The following is a 14,139-nucleotide window of genomic DNA, read 5'->3' as shown; positions in this document are numbered from 1 at the left end:
TTCTCCCTGCCCAGTAGGGGGTGGATGAATGAAGAATGTGAATCAACAAAAACACAAGAAGAAGAATGTGAAAGTTAAAGTGGAGCATAACTGAGTAGGAAAGAGAATTTATAGTATAAATTTTCTAAAATATTGATCTGTTTCTCACCCACACCTATCAAATCACTTCTGAAGATATAGATTTAACCACTGAAGTCTTATGGATTAATTTTATGCTGACTTATATGATTTTTGGAGCTTCAAAATGTTGGCACCCATTCACTTGTATTGTATGGACCAAAAGAGCTGAGACATTCTTCTGAAAATCTTCATTTGTGTTCTGCTGAAGAAAGAAAGTCATACACATCCGAGATGGCATGAGGGTGAGTAAGTGATGAGGGAATTAAAATTTTTAGTTGAACTATTCTTTAAAGTTGATTTCAAGTGTACCATTTTAGTATTTTCAATAGAGTTGCTTTCCCCTTTTTTCAGTGCAGTAACAAGCTACTTTTTCTAATGCGCAGTTTCATTGGTCACATAGTTTGTAGACAAAGCTTTTCAGCCAAACAAGATGAAATCATAATTTCAAGGAGCGTTGGGAATTTAATTCATTTTAGTGAATCGGTTTGTTCGGACAGTATTGATTTATCAATATTTGCTGAGAAAAGCCCGCAAATGTACATAATTCAAAGACATTATTGTGAGAGATGAGTAAAGAATTTTATATATACATTACTGGCTTTAGAAGTCAATACACTGTTTATGTTATATTCATATCATTGAGCATAAGCCTTTTACTGGCCTACAGTCCATTGCAATTAATTTTACAACTGAATTCAAGGTTGATATTTTCTAGGATTGCATCTGCTTATCTTTTAATTGTTTGTCTAAATATGTGCTCTCCTGCATTATTTATTTTTTTAACATGTTGAAAATACTGTTTTCAGAGCATCACTTTCTGGGTCAAATCACTTCAAAAGATTACATGAGGGAATATATCAAGGGAATAAAATGTTATCGGAATTTAAGAAGCAACAGATATCCTTTTCAAACTCCTCAAACTTTAAACTAAATTGCACTGTGAGAAAAACATTATCTCTATATTTCAAGAGTTAATGCATGATAAATGCTGAGCCGAGAGCTGGTGGGAATTTCCACACAATTTAAATGAGGCCTGAAAAATGCGATTACCAAATGCAGAAGCAGTGAATCGAATGCACACTTCAAATCGCTGCAAGAACATCACCGCCAAGTGTACCAAGCTGTTCATACATATTTAAATACCTGTAGATATTTTTCACCCCATGTTTTGATGCTTAAGTAATAAACATATATGCAAATGAGACCAATTACTGAATGCTGCAAATGTATAAAAGTAATTGCTACTTGTGAATCTAAATTAATGTGATGTTACAAAGACCAACATAAAAGCTGGTGGTAATTTAACAACAAAAAGGGTTATTTTAATAAGATGTGTCAGCTCAACTGGATTCCAAACAGAACGCAGTGAACTTGATTCCCTTGTGAAAAAATTTCCGTCACAAAATACCCCCATTATATTGTTGTTCGTACAGTAAAAGAAAATGTGGCAATTTGGTATTAGCCACCACTGTCATCTCAAACAGGGGCGATTCTAGGATTTCAATCTAAAGGGGGCTCAGCCCTATGACACTATAATATTTGCATATTTTAGGTATTCCACTCTGTTGCTGTATAGTGTTTTTTTTTGTTTTTTAAACTGTGTTTACATCATTCAAGTTAGCCAGCTTATATTCATTCGGAATATTGTAATTTTCTATAATAAACACACACACACACACACACACACACACACACACATATATATATATATATATATATATATATATATAAACTGCTTGAAGAACCATAGCCATAGACAAACTATATATTATCGTAATTGTCTAATTATTGGCAACATGTTTCATCTGTCCTAATCATTCCTTTGTTTGTTCTCCATTTATTTAGAAAAATTATAGAACATTAATCAATTTTGCAACTTCTAAAGTTACATTAAACACTGCAAAAAACTTTTATTACAATAAATGTCAAAATTAACATAATCATTATTTGGTTTCTCTGTCTGTCATTAGCACGTGACTAAAGTATTTTGAATCTGTTTAAAAGATTAGTTCCGATTTGTTCTTTTTGGCATAATTTGTTCAGTAACTAGTAACTTTTAGAAAAAAAAAAAAAAACTTTTTACACCAACTGGCAATAAGTCATTAAACCACTGATGAAGCACAGATTTTGAATGATTAAATGTGCATGTCTACAATTCTAACAAGAGACTTCAGCAGTGTTTAATCATCATAAGTGTTTTCCCCACAAATGACAACAAAGCAAATCAATCATTTTGTAAACTGTTGTGCATGCCTACCAAGCTATAAAAAAGACAACAATATTGGCATAAAAAAATATAAGTTTCAATTACATCCTGATGTCATTATAATATCATCATCAGTCACTTTTACTCATAATTTATCCAGCCCCTTTCTCTCCTTGTCAAATGAGATTACCAAACTAAACGAATTACATTCCTCCTCTCCTTCAGCCAGTCAACAGACTCTGATCCTCACTTGGTCATGAATTGTCTCATTGGAACTCAGATGACTGACTAATTCAGTGAAGGGGTGAATAGTGTGTCAAACCAATGACATGCTCGATCACAGTCCGCACTTGAATGCTACTGGCTCGTGCCATAGTCAGTCTTTACAGGTGGGAAAAGCCACCAAAGCACTCTCGCACTTTAAACTAGTGCAGTGCTGCCACTGTTTAAAGAGATCATAACGGGCAATCACACATTTGTGTGCTGATTGCAGTCACAAATTTTTAGGGGGGCTGAGATTAAATGAAGGGGGGCTGAAGCCATCAGAAATAGTGTCTAGCAACGTCAATGATCTCAAAAGACATTTAGGGTGCTTTCACACTTGGTTCGATTTCTTGTACCAAACCCGAGTTTGTTTCCTCCCCCTCCTGCTGCCTGCACAGGTCTGTGTTCACATCATATTATTGTATACAAGTAATATGAACAAATAAAATAAAATATCAGCAGTGAAAATGAAAATAAAGCAAAATAAAGTTAAATCAGTCCATACCTTTTTTTTTTTTTTTTTTTACAATTTAGATCAGGAAATTAAGTTGCTCTGTGGAAATTACAATAATGGAAAAATTAAACCTGCAGACTTTGGGTGCGTTCCATACAGAAGTTATCATCCCTATGCCCTATTCCCTTCGAAGACTTTACCATCCACTGTGAGAGCTTTGGAGGTCTGAAAGGTGTGGGGCTCAAAAATAGTGTTTATTCGGAACTCATCTTTTAAGTCGTTTTTATTGGAAATTCTGTTTGAAGCTATCTCTAAATAAGGCAATTATGATTGTTCTCCCTTTGAAGTGCCCTTGATTTATCCCATTTGGAATGCACCGATATGAAAATTGTGGCCGATATGGATAGCGATTTTAACAAAAAATCTATTAGCCGATACCAATGCCAATACTGATATTTTGCCACTTAAATTATTGGAAATTATTTATTGTCAGAACAAAAGTTTTGTAACTCTTTGTAAATTTTTTAAACACAATTCCTGAGCAAAACAGCTTATTTTGATGACAGAATAAGCTGTTTTGCTCAGAAAATGTGTTTAAAAAATGTAGAAAGAGTAACAAAAGCTTTTGTTCTAACAATAAATCATTTCCATTGAACGTGGTTTGGATCTGTCGAACACACGACAGGCCAACATTTTACAGAAAGCCACAATGAAAGATAAATAGAAGATAAAAAAGAAAAAATAACTAAATATGATAACATGATGATTGATATGAAAAAAAGTGATTTTGTACTTCTCAAACAATTTTGCACTTCTGTTTTTGCAGTTCAAACAACAGATCTCACATTTTAAATGTTTGTACTGTATATAATAGAAAACCACAAATTCATATTATGCATATGTTGGGAAATTTCAAGGAAATGTCAACCAAATCATGGAAAAATAAAAAGTTACCAAAGGAACAAAACGGCCTTTTAAGTTCTATCGCAGTGTAACGGACAATGGAAAATGCCGTCCAGACCGCTAGAGGGCGCCGCTTGCTTACACATTGCTGACTGAAGCGCTGACTGAATCGGGCAAGACCATATTGTAATTTCAATCTTAACTCAATCAATCATGCAGCCTTAATGGATACCATGCCAGTGTCTCAGAAGTCAAAGTTTGCTGGTTTCAAAGCAATTTGGATGGTTTTACCTCATCATGTATAAGTAAGTGCCGCTTTCACAACGGTCACGGATCATTATTCCTGGATTGTGCATTTTAATTCAAAAAGTTTTACAAAGTGTGTTGATAATTTATTATACATGAACCATCGTTTTTTAATTTCAGTGTTTTCATGCTTAAACCGATTTGCAGATGGTTTTAATTTGGTCAATAATTGGCCGATAAATATCGGTGGCCGATACATCGGTGCATCCCTACAATGCAGGGTTTGACTTTTGAGACGTCCACCCATTAAGGCAGCACAACCGATTAAATTAAGATTTAAATTGCAATTACTAAACCCAAAAAGGCTGTGTTTTAGGCCACGTCCACACTAATCTGCTTTGTTTGAAAACTCAGTTTTCAGTTTTCTAACATAATTTTTTTCCAAAGTATGTGGAAATGGAGAGCGTTTTCGAAATGCACTGTTTTCATGCCAGTGTGGATGAGAGGTGTAAAAGTAGCAAAATTAATGCAAAATTAATTTTCAAACTAAAATACATTAGTGTGGACGTTGCCTTAGTCTGCATTCACCGCTTCCGTCAGAGTGAATGAGCAGCGCTTTCTAGTGGGTGTGTGTGGCAAAATCAAAATGACTGCTTCCCAAATGTTGGCTATAAATGCAGAAAGCTTGAAACACGTCACAGGTCAAAGCAATCGCCAGCAATCTATCAGAATCATTATGGTAAACAGACAAGCAGTGGAGGAATGCGAGACAAATTATTATCCTTAGTGCATTTAAACGTACCGACTGCCATAGAGGGCAATCGGCTCAATCATTCTAATCTTTCACTCTCTCCGTGTCGCTCACACACTCTCACCTGTGAGATGTTCAAGAGTGATTTGAGGTCCGTGATTTTGGATGCAATCTCAGACTCATTCAGTTGGACCTGTGAGTTCACACCACCCACAGAGATGCCTCCATACCTGCACACGAACACACACACACACACACACACACAATGGGGGATTTATTACTTTGTATTTTAATACTTTTTTTCTATGTGAAGTTAATTTCCATTGTCGTTTTAGGGTTAACTGCATTACGTTTTCATGGCAACAAAGTTGTAAACTTGGCTATAACTTTACACGGAAAAGGTTAGTAGGCGATTTTATCACAGTGAAATCATGTTAACATGCATATTGTTTACGTCTTGTGGCTATACTTTTGAAACAGTGAGTATTTTAGCATTTACTGATTGACCTTATTCACTTCCATTGTAAATGCCTCACTGTAACCCAGATGTTTGCTTTTTTTTTTTAAAGAAAAGGAGGGATGACTCAAAATGTATTTTTGTGGTAATCAGCATTGTTACAAATGCTGTCGATTGAGTTTTGAACCCATATTGAACCCAGAATATTCCTTAAAACATGAAGAGAAGAGAGTGTAAAATGGCTGCATATCCTGTCAAACACATGCAGCACCACAGGATATGATCAATGACAGATCAAACAATAACATAGACATGTATAGTATGTTAGACTTAAATTTAGACTGATCAAATTTAGACCTGTGCCACAGCATTTAAGCAAACATTATTTTGTACCTAAAGTAATCGGTCAACTTAATCATCAAACGAACAATGACACACATGATCATGTTGAAGTCTCCTCATATCATAATCTAGTGAATGGACAAACCAGTTGAAATCAATGTAAAAAAAAAAAAACAAACCATTTTTTTTTTTTTTTTTGTGTTCAATCTGTGAAATATTCAGCAGAGTGTGTGCACATGTTTGTACCGTATTTTTCCTGATTTCTGGTAGTTCTTGAGCAGGAAGTCGGTCATGTTTTTGTTTGTGAGGTTCTGCAGTGTGTCTGTGGTGTTCTGAGTTCTCTACAAAAACACACACCAAATAAAACCATTACAAACACTTTTGCAAACATTCAAATATTCATTTATGTCCATAAAAGCTATTCCTATATAATTACTACATACAAACCCTAGAAAGCCCTAAAAAACATACAAAATACATATTTTTTACCTTTTAACTGTTTTATGAACCATTTTTAGCATTTGAGGATGCCCCCAATAGTGACCCTCTATGTTGGCTTTTGTGTTTTAATTTTTTTGTATTTATAGTGGAGAAAAATGGTTTTATTGACTCGTTATAGGTACAGGAAATCCATCGTTACATAAAGGAGTAGAAAAACCATCTCTTTCTCTCTCACACGTGTTTCTCTGGTGAGCAGGTGATATTCACTATCAGCGTGAAACTAATGATACTGGCTCAGTTCCACATAAAACCATCTAAATTAAACACACACAGCTATGTTGTAGGAAGCTCATGGTTTTTGTGATGAATATCTGTTTTGTGCTGATTCACAGTAAGGGAACAGAACAGTTCTATTCATGCTTTTGCCTTGAAATAGATCAATAGAGAGACACAGAGAGATAGAGAGAGAGATACACAGGCAATAATTAATGATCAAACACTGCAAATACTGATAGTAATTTTAACCAACACGATCTCATGAAAATTCATACATAATTTTCGAGTTGGCTATTTCGTATGGTCTCGCACGATGTTGTTCGCATAAACTCGTACGAATCCTGATGATTTCGCTGTGAGAGTGTGTTGGTTTTTACTATTCGTACTATTTTTAATTAAGTTACCGTTACGTAAATCCTAAAATTGTCATTAATAAAAACATTTAAAGGGATAGTTCACCCAAAAATGAAAATTCTCTTATCATTTACTCACTCTCATGCCATCCCAGATATGTATGACTTTCTTTCTTCAGCAGAACACAAACACATAACACCCAGCAAGCACCAAATGCGGGTACATTTTCTATTTGGCTGGTGAATTTCACGGTGTCATACGCCACTTTTGGCTTTTTTTGTCAGTTTGTGTCAGCTTGTAAAATAATGTAACATGTTCCAGTTTTGTCATCAAGGGGGTTCTGTAGGTCTTCAGTCAATAAGGTTGCAGGTCTTTACATGGAATGGTTCTCATTAGCTAGTCCCACTGCTCATTGAAAGTCTCAGTTAGCAGTAGGGACACTGCGCTCATGTACTTGTATGTGCGGAGCCGGTGTTGTGTTGAAGCCGGCTGGTCTTACGTGCTCCTTGACTTACACTCACACCCTCTGTTTGTAGTGATTTACCACGAGCAGAGAGCTAATTCACTTCATACAGACTACATATTTATTTAATTAAAGGAGCAATATGTAACATTGACATCAAGCATTTAAAATGGGTACTGCAGCCCAAATTCAAAATATTGGAGAGAGTTGTCTCCCCTCCCACCCCCCCACCCCCCAGACTCAAAGCTCACACAGGTTGCCAGGTTGAAGACACGCAACAGGAACGAGCAAACTGACAATGGCAAGCGATGAGACTTACACTGTAAGTTGATCAGCTAATGTATACGTTTGCAATGTTTTTATTGTTTGCAAATTATAAACCAGCTCATGTGGATTTTTTATAACACTGTCAATGTTAGCTAGATGTATTGCTGGCTTCCATGGCTGCAGCGCGCTGTGTTTGCCTGCTAACTTGTTTCAAATCTGGCAACCCGGGGTGTTGAAATACTGTTGGGAAATGGGCAGTGGGCGGGATCACACAGGTCAAAACACAAACAGAAATTTCGGCCCGGAACAGACATTTCAAAGTAGAATATACTGGCTGTAGCATTGTTTTCGGAGAAGCCAGTATTTCAACATGGCATGTTTCCTAAATCTCTGATAACATATTATGAAAATTGTATGCTTTTATACAGTAAATAGATTACATAATTCACTTTTAAATAGCAGCCATTTGCAGTTTAATAATCACTTTGAATCACGTAGCGACCGGCTTTTCCGGAGGTGAAAACTTCTGTAGGGTGTGTCTACAGAATTTACACACTGCTGTCACGCGTATCTGACCTATTAGAAAATGTATACTGTGCTGATTAATTATGCAGGAAATATTAAACATGAGCATATACTGTATCTGGGATTATTAGAGAAAATTTATTGGAATATCTGGCTAAATACAACAGAACTGGTGACATTAACAAGGCCTGTAATCTTATATTACTCTTGAACTTAAAATATGGACAATCCCTTCATATTATGTAATTTTATGTTCTGAAATTACGGGGCTCAACACAATTTCCCGCACTCACTCTGGTCAAATCAAAATCAAAAGCTACTCATTTCTCTTTTGCATTGGTAAATAAACACTCGACAGCATAAAGAGCTTGAGAAAAACATGCATCAGTCCAAACGCAACAACCAGCTTTATCTGAAGTTATGAAACGCATAAATTTTTTTTAGAAAAGTTCTGGAAAGTGCAGATCTATTGGCTTTTTCTAACATGCCAATTTGCACTGGACTAATATTACAAGGGGTTATTTTTTACAGGCCGTTTTATAGTAGGTAAAACACACTGTACTTTTTACTGGCGCGGGAATGCGCAGTCCGTAAAAAGTAAAAAATTACTGACATGACTGATTCGCACGGGATTAAAATGACTGAGAACTGAGAAGCTCTGGTAATTATTACATTACCCCATGTACCCCATAATAATAATAAAAACAGCCAGTAAGAATGTTTTCATCTACCTGCCACCTTGGCTGGTGGGCTAAAAAGTTAATTTCGAACCCTGCGTGTGACGTAATCGCATTGGTATGTTCATACCAGAACAGACGCACGTGCATCACACCCAGAAGAGTGGTGCTGTTAACAAATGAGTAGGAGGAATGCTGTACAGAAGCTTAGTTGGTTTTGGTTTAGATCTGTATTTATACCTTAAAAAAATCTAAACTAGCCACAAACTTGCCACAAATTTGCTGCTTGTTATTTTCACATGCAAATGAGCTTTTGATTGGCCGCATATGTTTCCCATAAGACTGCAGCTCTTCGCTGGTAGTGGTGAACCTCCGGCAAACCTTTGGCAACAATGGACAATTTGACGCAAGTTTTCCGCTCTTTTGAATGTGAAAATTATCAGTGGCAAATTTGTGTAAAATTTGCCATGAACTCTCGATTTTCGTAAGGGTATCTGTTTGTACACTATTAATGGTGCATTTCTGTAATCATCCTGGATGTCTCAACCGGTAGAAAAACATGAGATTACGTCCGAACATGCCAACGCGAATATGCGTTCACTATGTGAACTCTCTCCTCTCGTGAAGTTAGAAAGTACCTTAATATTGATCTTTTTCGCACTAAAAGCGATCATTTCACTTTAGAAGACATTCATTTTATCCAGTGTATGGATGACGTTTATGCTGACTGTAAGTGAATTTTGGAGCTTCAAAGGTCATAGCACCATCCACTTGCATTTTAAGGACCGACTGAGCTGAGATATTTTTCTATTTTTCTTCAAATGTGTTCAGCTGAAGAATGAAAGTCATACACACCTGAGATGTCATGAGGGTGAGGAAATGATGAGAGAATTTTCATTTTGGGGTGAACTATCCCTTTAAGTGGTCTTAATTAAACAGTACTTGAAATGTGTTTTGGAATCATAACTCAAATATATATGTTCTTTAAACTATGGCTTCGAGTACAACTAGCATCAGAATTATCAAGTACAAAATTGCAGCTATGTGGAATACCCATAAGCCCTTGCACTTGATTAAATTATTTATGTTTGGTCAAAACATGGGAACTTATGTAGAAAAATAATAACTGTTAAAAATATAAAAATGTATATAGTTTCGATTCTTATGACTTATGTTGTAGCTGGGTGATAGTTGTGATTTGTGTGAAGTCACTGTTATGGTGATTAGTGTTACCTCTGGTGAACTTGGAGCCGGTTAAATAAATAAAAAAAAAAAGTGTCATGTTTTTGTCTTGACGAAAATGTCCTTTAAATATAGCCTAAATGTCTTCAAAAATATGAACAACAACCGAAAAAACATGTTACAAAATTTGAACAAAATATTAAAACATTTCATTATTTAAACATGTATCAAACACATGGCACATGATTAATATAGTCTACTAAAGTACAGTATTAGCTGCTTTTTAGAAGTTACTGTGTTTAAAAGAAAGAAAGAAAGAAAGAAAGAAACACATTATTGTAAATTCATTGTAAATATCTTGCAGTATTACATTTTTGTCAACAAAGTATTTTAATTTCAATCGTTTGATTATCGTCATGATGCATCTTTTTCATAACATTAACGAAATTGGAAAACCTTTCATCAACAAACATTTCATCAGTAATTTAGTTGATGAGATTAACAATGTATACAATATTATACGCATTTCAAATTTAAAGTCTTTCTCTTCCAGGAAAGGTGGACCAAAAATATTGATGACACTACCTTGTCTCTCTATAATGATAAAATCCCTCTGTCTACACCACTTGCCACCAACCAGTAGTAATTCATGGTTTTGCTGGACTGTGATGTAAATGTATCAGCAGGGATTCTGCAAGTAAAAATCCAATGGCAGCCGTGACCAAAGGTCTCAGTAGAGACTGCCCACTCCCATAAAGCAATGCAGATGTAATCAAAATGGTCTCCATACACTATTAAACTCTCCAAAAATTGAACAAATTGCTTGGGTTTAGTTAGGTTTTGTTTAAAGCCTAGAACTCTTTATAAAAGAATATTACAAATCCACGAAAAAAAAAAAAAAAGAAAAAAAGAACAAGCCTTTCAGTATGGCCCATAATATGTTCTCCTCTCTGCAAAATTAAACTGGAGTATTCAGTTTTTTACTCAGCTCTTTGCATAAGTACCAGTACAGGCAGAAAATGTAATGAAAGCTGCTGTGATAACTTAAATCAGTCTGTATTCACATTCAGAACGACAGTAAATTAGCAGGCCTTAAATTTGTGGTGGTTGACAAATTCAGTTGTGTATAATAAGTTTTATATGTCATTTTATATGAGAAAAGGTTTGTTCTTTGGTTAGTCTCACAAAGCTAGATTTTTGACTATCGGTATAACTTTACAACTTATTGTTATACTGTATATTGTTGTATACTTACTGGCCACTTACACAGGAAGACACTGTGTGAATAAAATGTCAAGCAACCATCAATTTATATATGTATATATATAAATTGTTCAGGGGACTGGGATGGCCATGGCAGAACCTTGATTTTGTGGTCAGTGAACCATTTTTTGTGTTGATTTTTATGTTTGTTTTGGATCATTGAATATCAAACCACAGCCCATTTTAAGCTTTCTGGCAGAGGCAGCCAGGTTTTGATTTTTTATCTGTTGGTATTTGATAAAGTCCATGATGCCATGTATCCAAACAAGATGTCAAGGACCTTTGGCAGAAAAACAGCCCCACAACATTAAAGATTCAGCACCACATTTAACCGTGGGCATTGGGTACTTCTTCATCTCTGTGTGTGCCAAACTCACCTCTGGTGTTTGCTGCCAAAAAGCTCTATTTTTGTTTTATCTGACCATAGAGTCTGGTGACATTTGAAATTCCAGTAGTGTCTGGCAAACTTAAGACACTTGAGTTTGTTGTTGGATGAGAGCAGAAGCTTTTTTCTTGAAACCCTCCCAAACAACTTGTGGTGATGTAGGTGACGTCTGATTTTTTTTTTTTTTTTTTTTACTTTAATAATGAGATATTTCCCATCTTTTAGTTGTTTTACTTCAATTAAAGATTCAATTTTTGTGAATTTTTGGAATTAAAGATCAAATGGATAAACAATTACTTTTTTTCACAGCCTTCTTTGGTCATATTTACCAAGGGTGCCAATACTTTTGGCCACCACTGTATATACAGTTGAAGTCAGAAGTTTACATACACCTTAGCCAAATACAGCTAAACAATTCCTGACATTTTATCGTAGAAAACATTCCCTGTCTTAAGTCATTTAGGATCACTACTTTATTTTAAGAATGTGATATGTCAGAATAATAGTAGAGAGAATTATTTATTTCAGCTTTTATTTCTTTAATCACATTCCCAGTGGGTCAGAAGTTTACATACAATTTGTTAGGATTTGGTAGAATTACCTTTAAATTGTTTAACTTGGGTCAAACATTTTGGGTAGCCTTCCACAAGCTTCTTACAATAAGTTGCTGGAATTTTGGCCCATTCCACTAGACAGAACTGGTGTGACTGAGTGGTTTGTAGGCCTCCTTGCTCGCACATGCTTTTTCAGTTCTGCCCACAAATACCTTGACTTTGTTGCCATTTTGCCACAACTTTGGAGGTATGCTTGGGGTCATTGTCCATTTGGAAGACCCATTTGCGACGAGCTTTAACTTCATGGCTGATGTCTTGAGATGATGCTTCAATATATCCACAGAATTTTCCTTCCTCATGATGCCATCTATTTTGTGAAGTGCACTAGCCCCTCCTGCAGCAAAGCACCCCCACAACATGATGCTGCCACCCCTCATGCTTCATGGTTGGGGTTATGTTCTTCGCTTGCAAGCCTCACCCTTTTTCCTCCAAACATAACGATGGTCATTTTTGGCCAAAAAGTAAAAAAAAATTGTTTCATCAGACCAAAGGACATTTCTCCAAAAAGTAAGATCTTTGTCCCCATGTGCACTTTCAAACTGTAGTTTGGCTTTTTTATGGTGGTTTTGGAGTATTGGCTTCTTCCTTGCTGAGCAGCCTTTCAGGTTATATCGATATAGGACTTGTTTTACTGTGGATATAGATACTTGTCTACCTGTTTCCTCCAGAATCTTCACAAGGTCCTTTGCTGTTGTTCTGGGATTGATTTGCACTTTTTGCACCAAACTACATTCATCTATAGGAGACAGAATGCGTCTCCTTCCTGAGCGGTATGATGGCTACGTGGTCCCATGGTGTTTACACTTGCACACTATTGTTTGTACAGATGAACGTGGTACCTTCAGGCATTTGGAAATTTCTCCCAAGGATGATCCAGACTTGTGGAGTTCCACAATTTTTTTATCTGAGGTCCTGACTGATTTCTTTTGATTTTCCCGTGATTTCAAGCAAAGAAGCGCTGAGTTTGAATGTAGGCCTTAAAATACATCCACAGGTACACCTCCAATTCAGGACAGCTCCTATCAGAAGCTAACTGGCTAATTGCCTAAAGGCTTGACATCATTTTCCGGAATTTTCCAAGCTGCTTAAAGGCACAGTTAACTTAGTGAATGTAAACTTCTGACCCACTGGAATTGTGTATAGTCAATTAAAAGTTAAAAAATCTGTCTGTAAACAATTGTTGGAAAAATTACTTGTGTCATGCACAAACTAGATGTCCTAAACGACTTGCCAAAACTATAGTTTGCTAATATGAAATCTGTGGAGTGGTTAAACAATGAGTTTTAATGACTTCAACCTAAGTGTATGTAAACGTCTGACTTCAACTGTATATATATTATTGACATTTAAGGGGCAGATAAATCTGAAATTGATGAAGCCACAATACTTAATTGACCAGGAAAAACAAATTGAAGAAAGCACTGAAGAAATGTTCAGAAGCTATTGGAGCTCCTTTTTTAAAAATAGTTTTGCATTTCCTCACAATAGTTTGTGTTCTCTCACATAAGTTTTGCATCCCACAATAGCTTTATCCATCCCTTATAAAAATTAATTATGGTTTTACTACATCAGCTACATTTTAAATCAGAATCAGAATCAGAATTAGCTTTATTGCTAAGTATGCTTACACACACAAGGAATTTGTCTTGGTGACAAGAGCTTCCATTGTACAACAATACAAAAACAATACAGCAGCAAGCCATAGATAATAATAAAAAAATAAAACTAATTATACACACATACAGACACACACATACATACATACACACATACATATGGGTAGTGCAAATCTAATACAATCTGTTATGTACAGTGCAAATACAAATCTGTTATGTACAGTACAAATGTTTTTTTTTTTTTCTTTTTTTTCTTTTTCAGAGGAATGAAATGGCAAGAGTTTGGATGTGTTGGATAAATATAAGAAAGACTAAACTGTGTATTGCACATAG

At 35.6% G+C, this 14,139-nt stretch overlaps 1 protein-coding gene across 1 annotated transcript in view; it reads right to left on the bottom strand.

The window, feature by feature from the left end:
- The window catches only part of LOC127456485 (phospholipid-transporting ATPase ABCA1), a 221,481-nt gene that overhangs the window by 67,623 nt on the left and 139,719 nt on the right, over window positions 1-14,139 (bottom strand). The window contains exons 33-34 of the mRNA XM_051725006.1: window positions 5,990-6,084; window positions 5,069-5,174 (exon numbers count right to left, since the gene is read on the bottom strand). Coding sequence (XP_051580966.1) covers window positions 5,069-5,174; window positions 5,990-6,084 — 201 coding nt within the window. The remainder of the gene's footprint in view (window positions 1-5,068; window positions 5,175-5,989; window positions 6,085-14,139) is intronic.

This window comes from Myxocyprinus asiaticus, chromosome 2 (genome assembly GCF_019703515.2).
Source record: "Myxocyprinus asiaticus isolate MX2 ecotype Aquarium Trade chromosome 2, UBuf_Myxa_2, whole genome shotgun sequence".
In the NCBI taxonomy this organism is placed as follows: domain Eukaryota; kingdom Metazoa; phylum Chordata; class Actinopteri; order Cypriniformes; family Catostomidae; genus Myxocyprinus; species Myxocyprinus asiaticus.
Note: the sequence above shows the minus strand (reverse complement) of the source record. Positions and strands in the feature narration are given on the sequence as shown.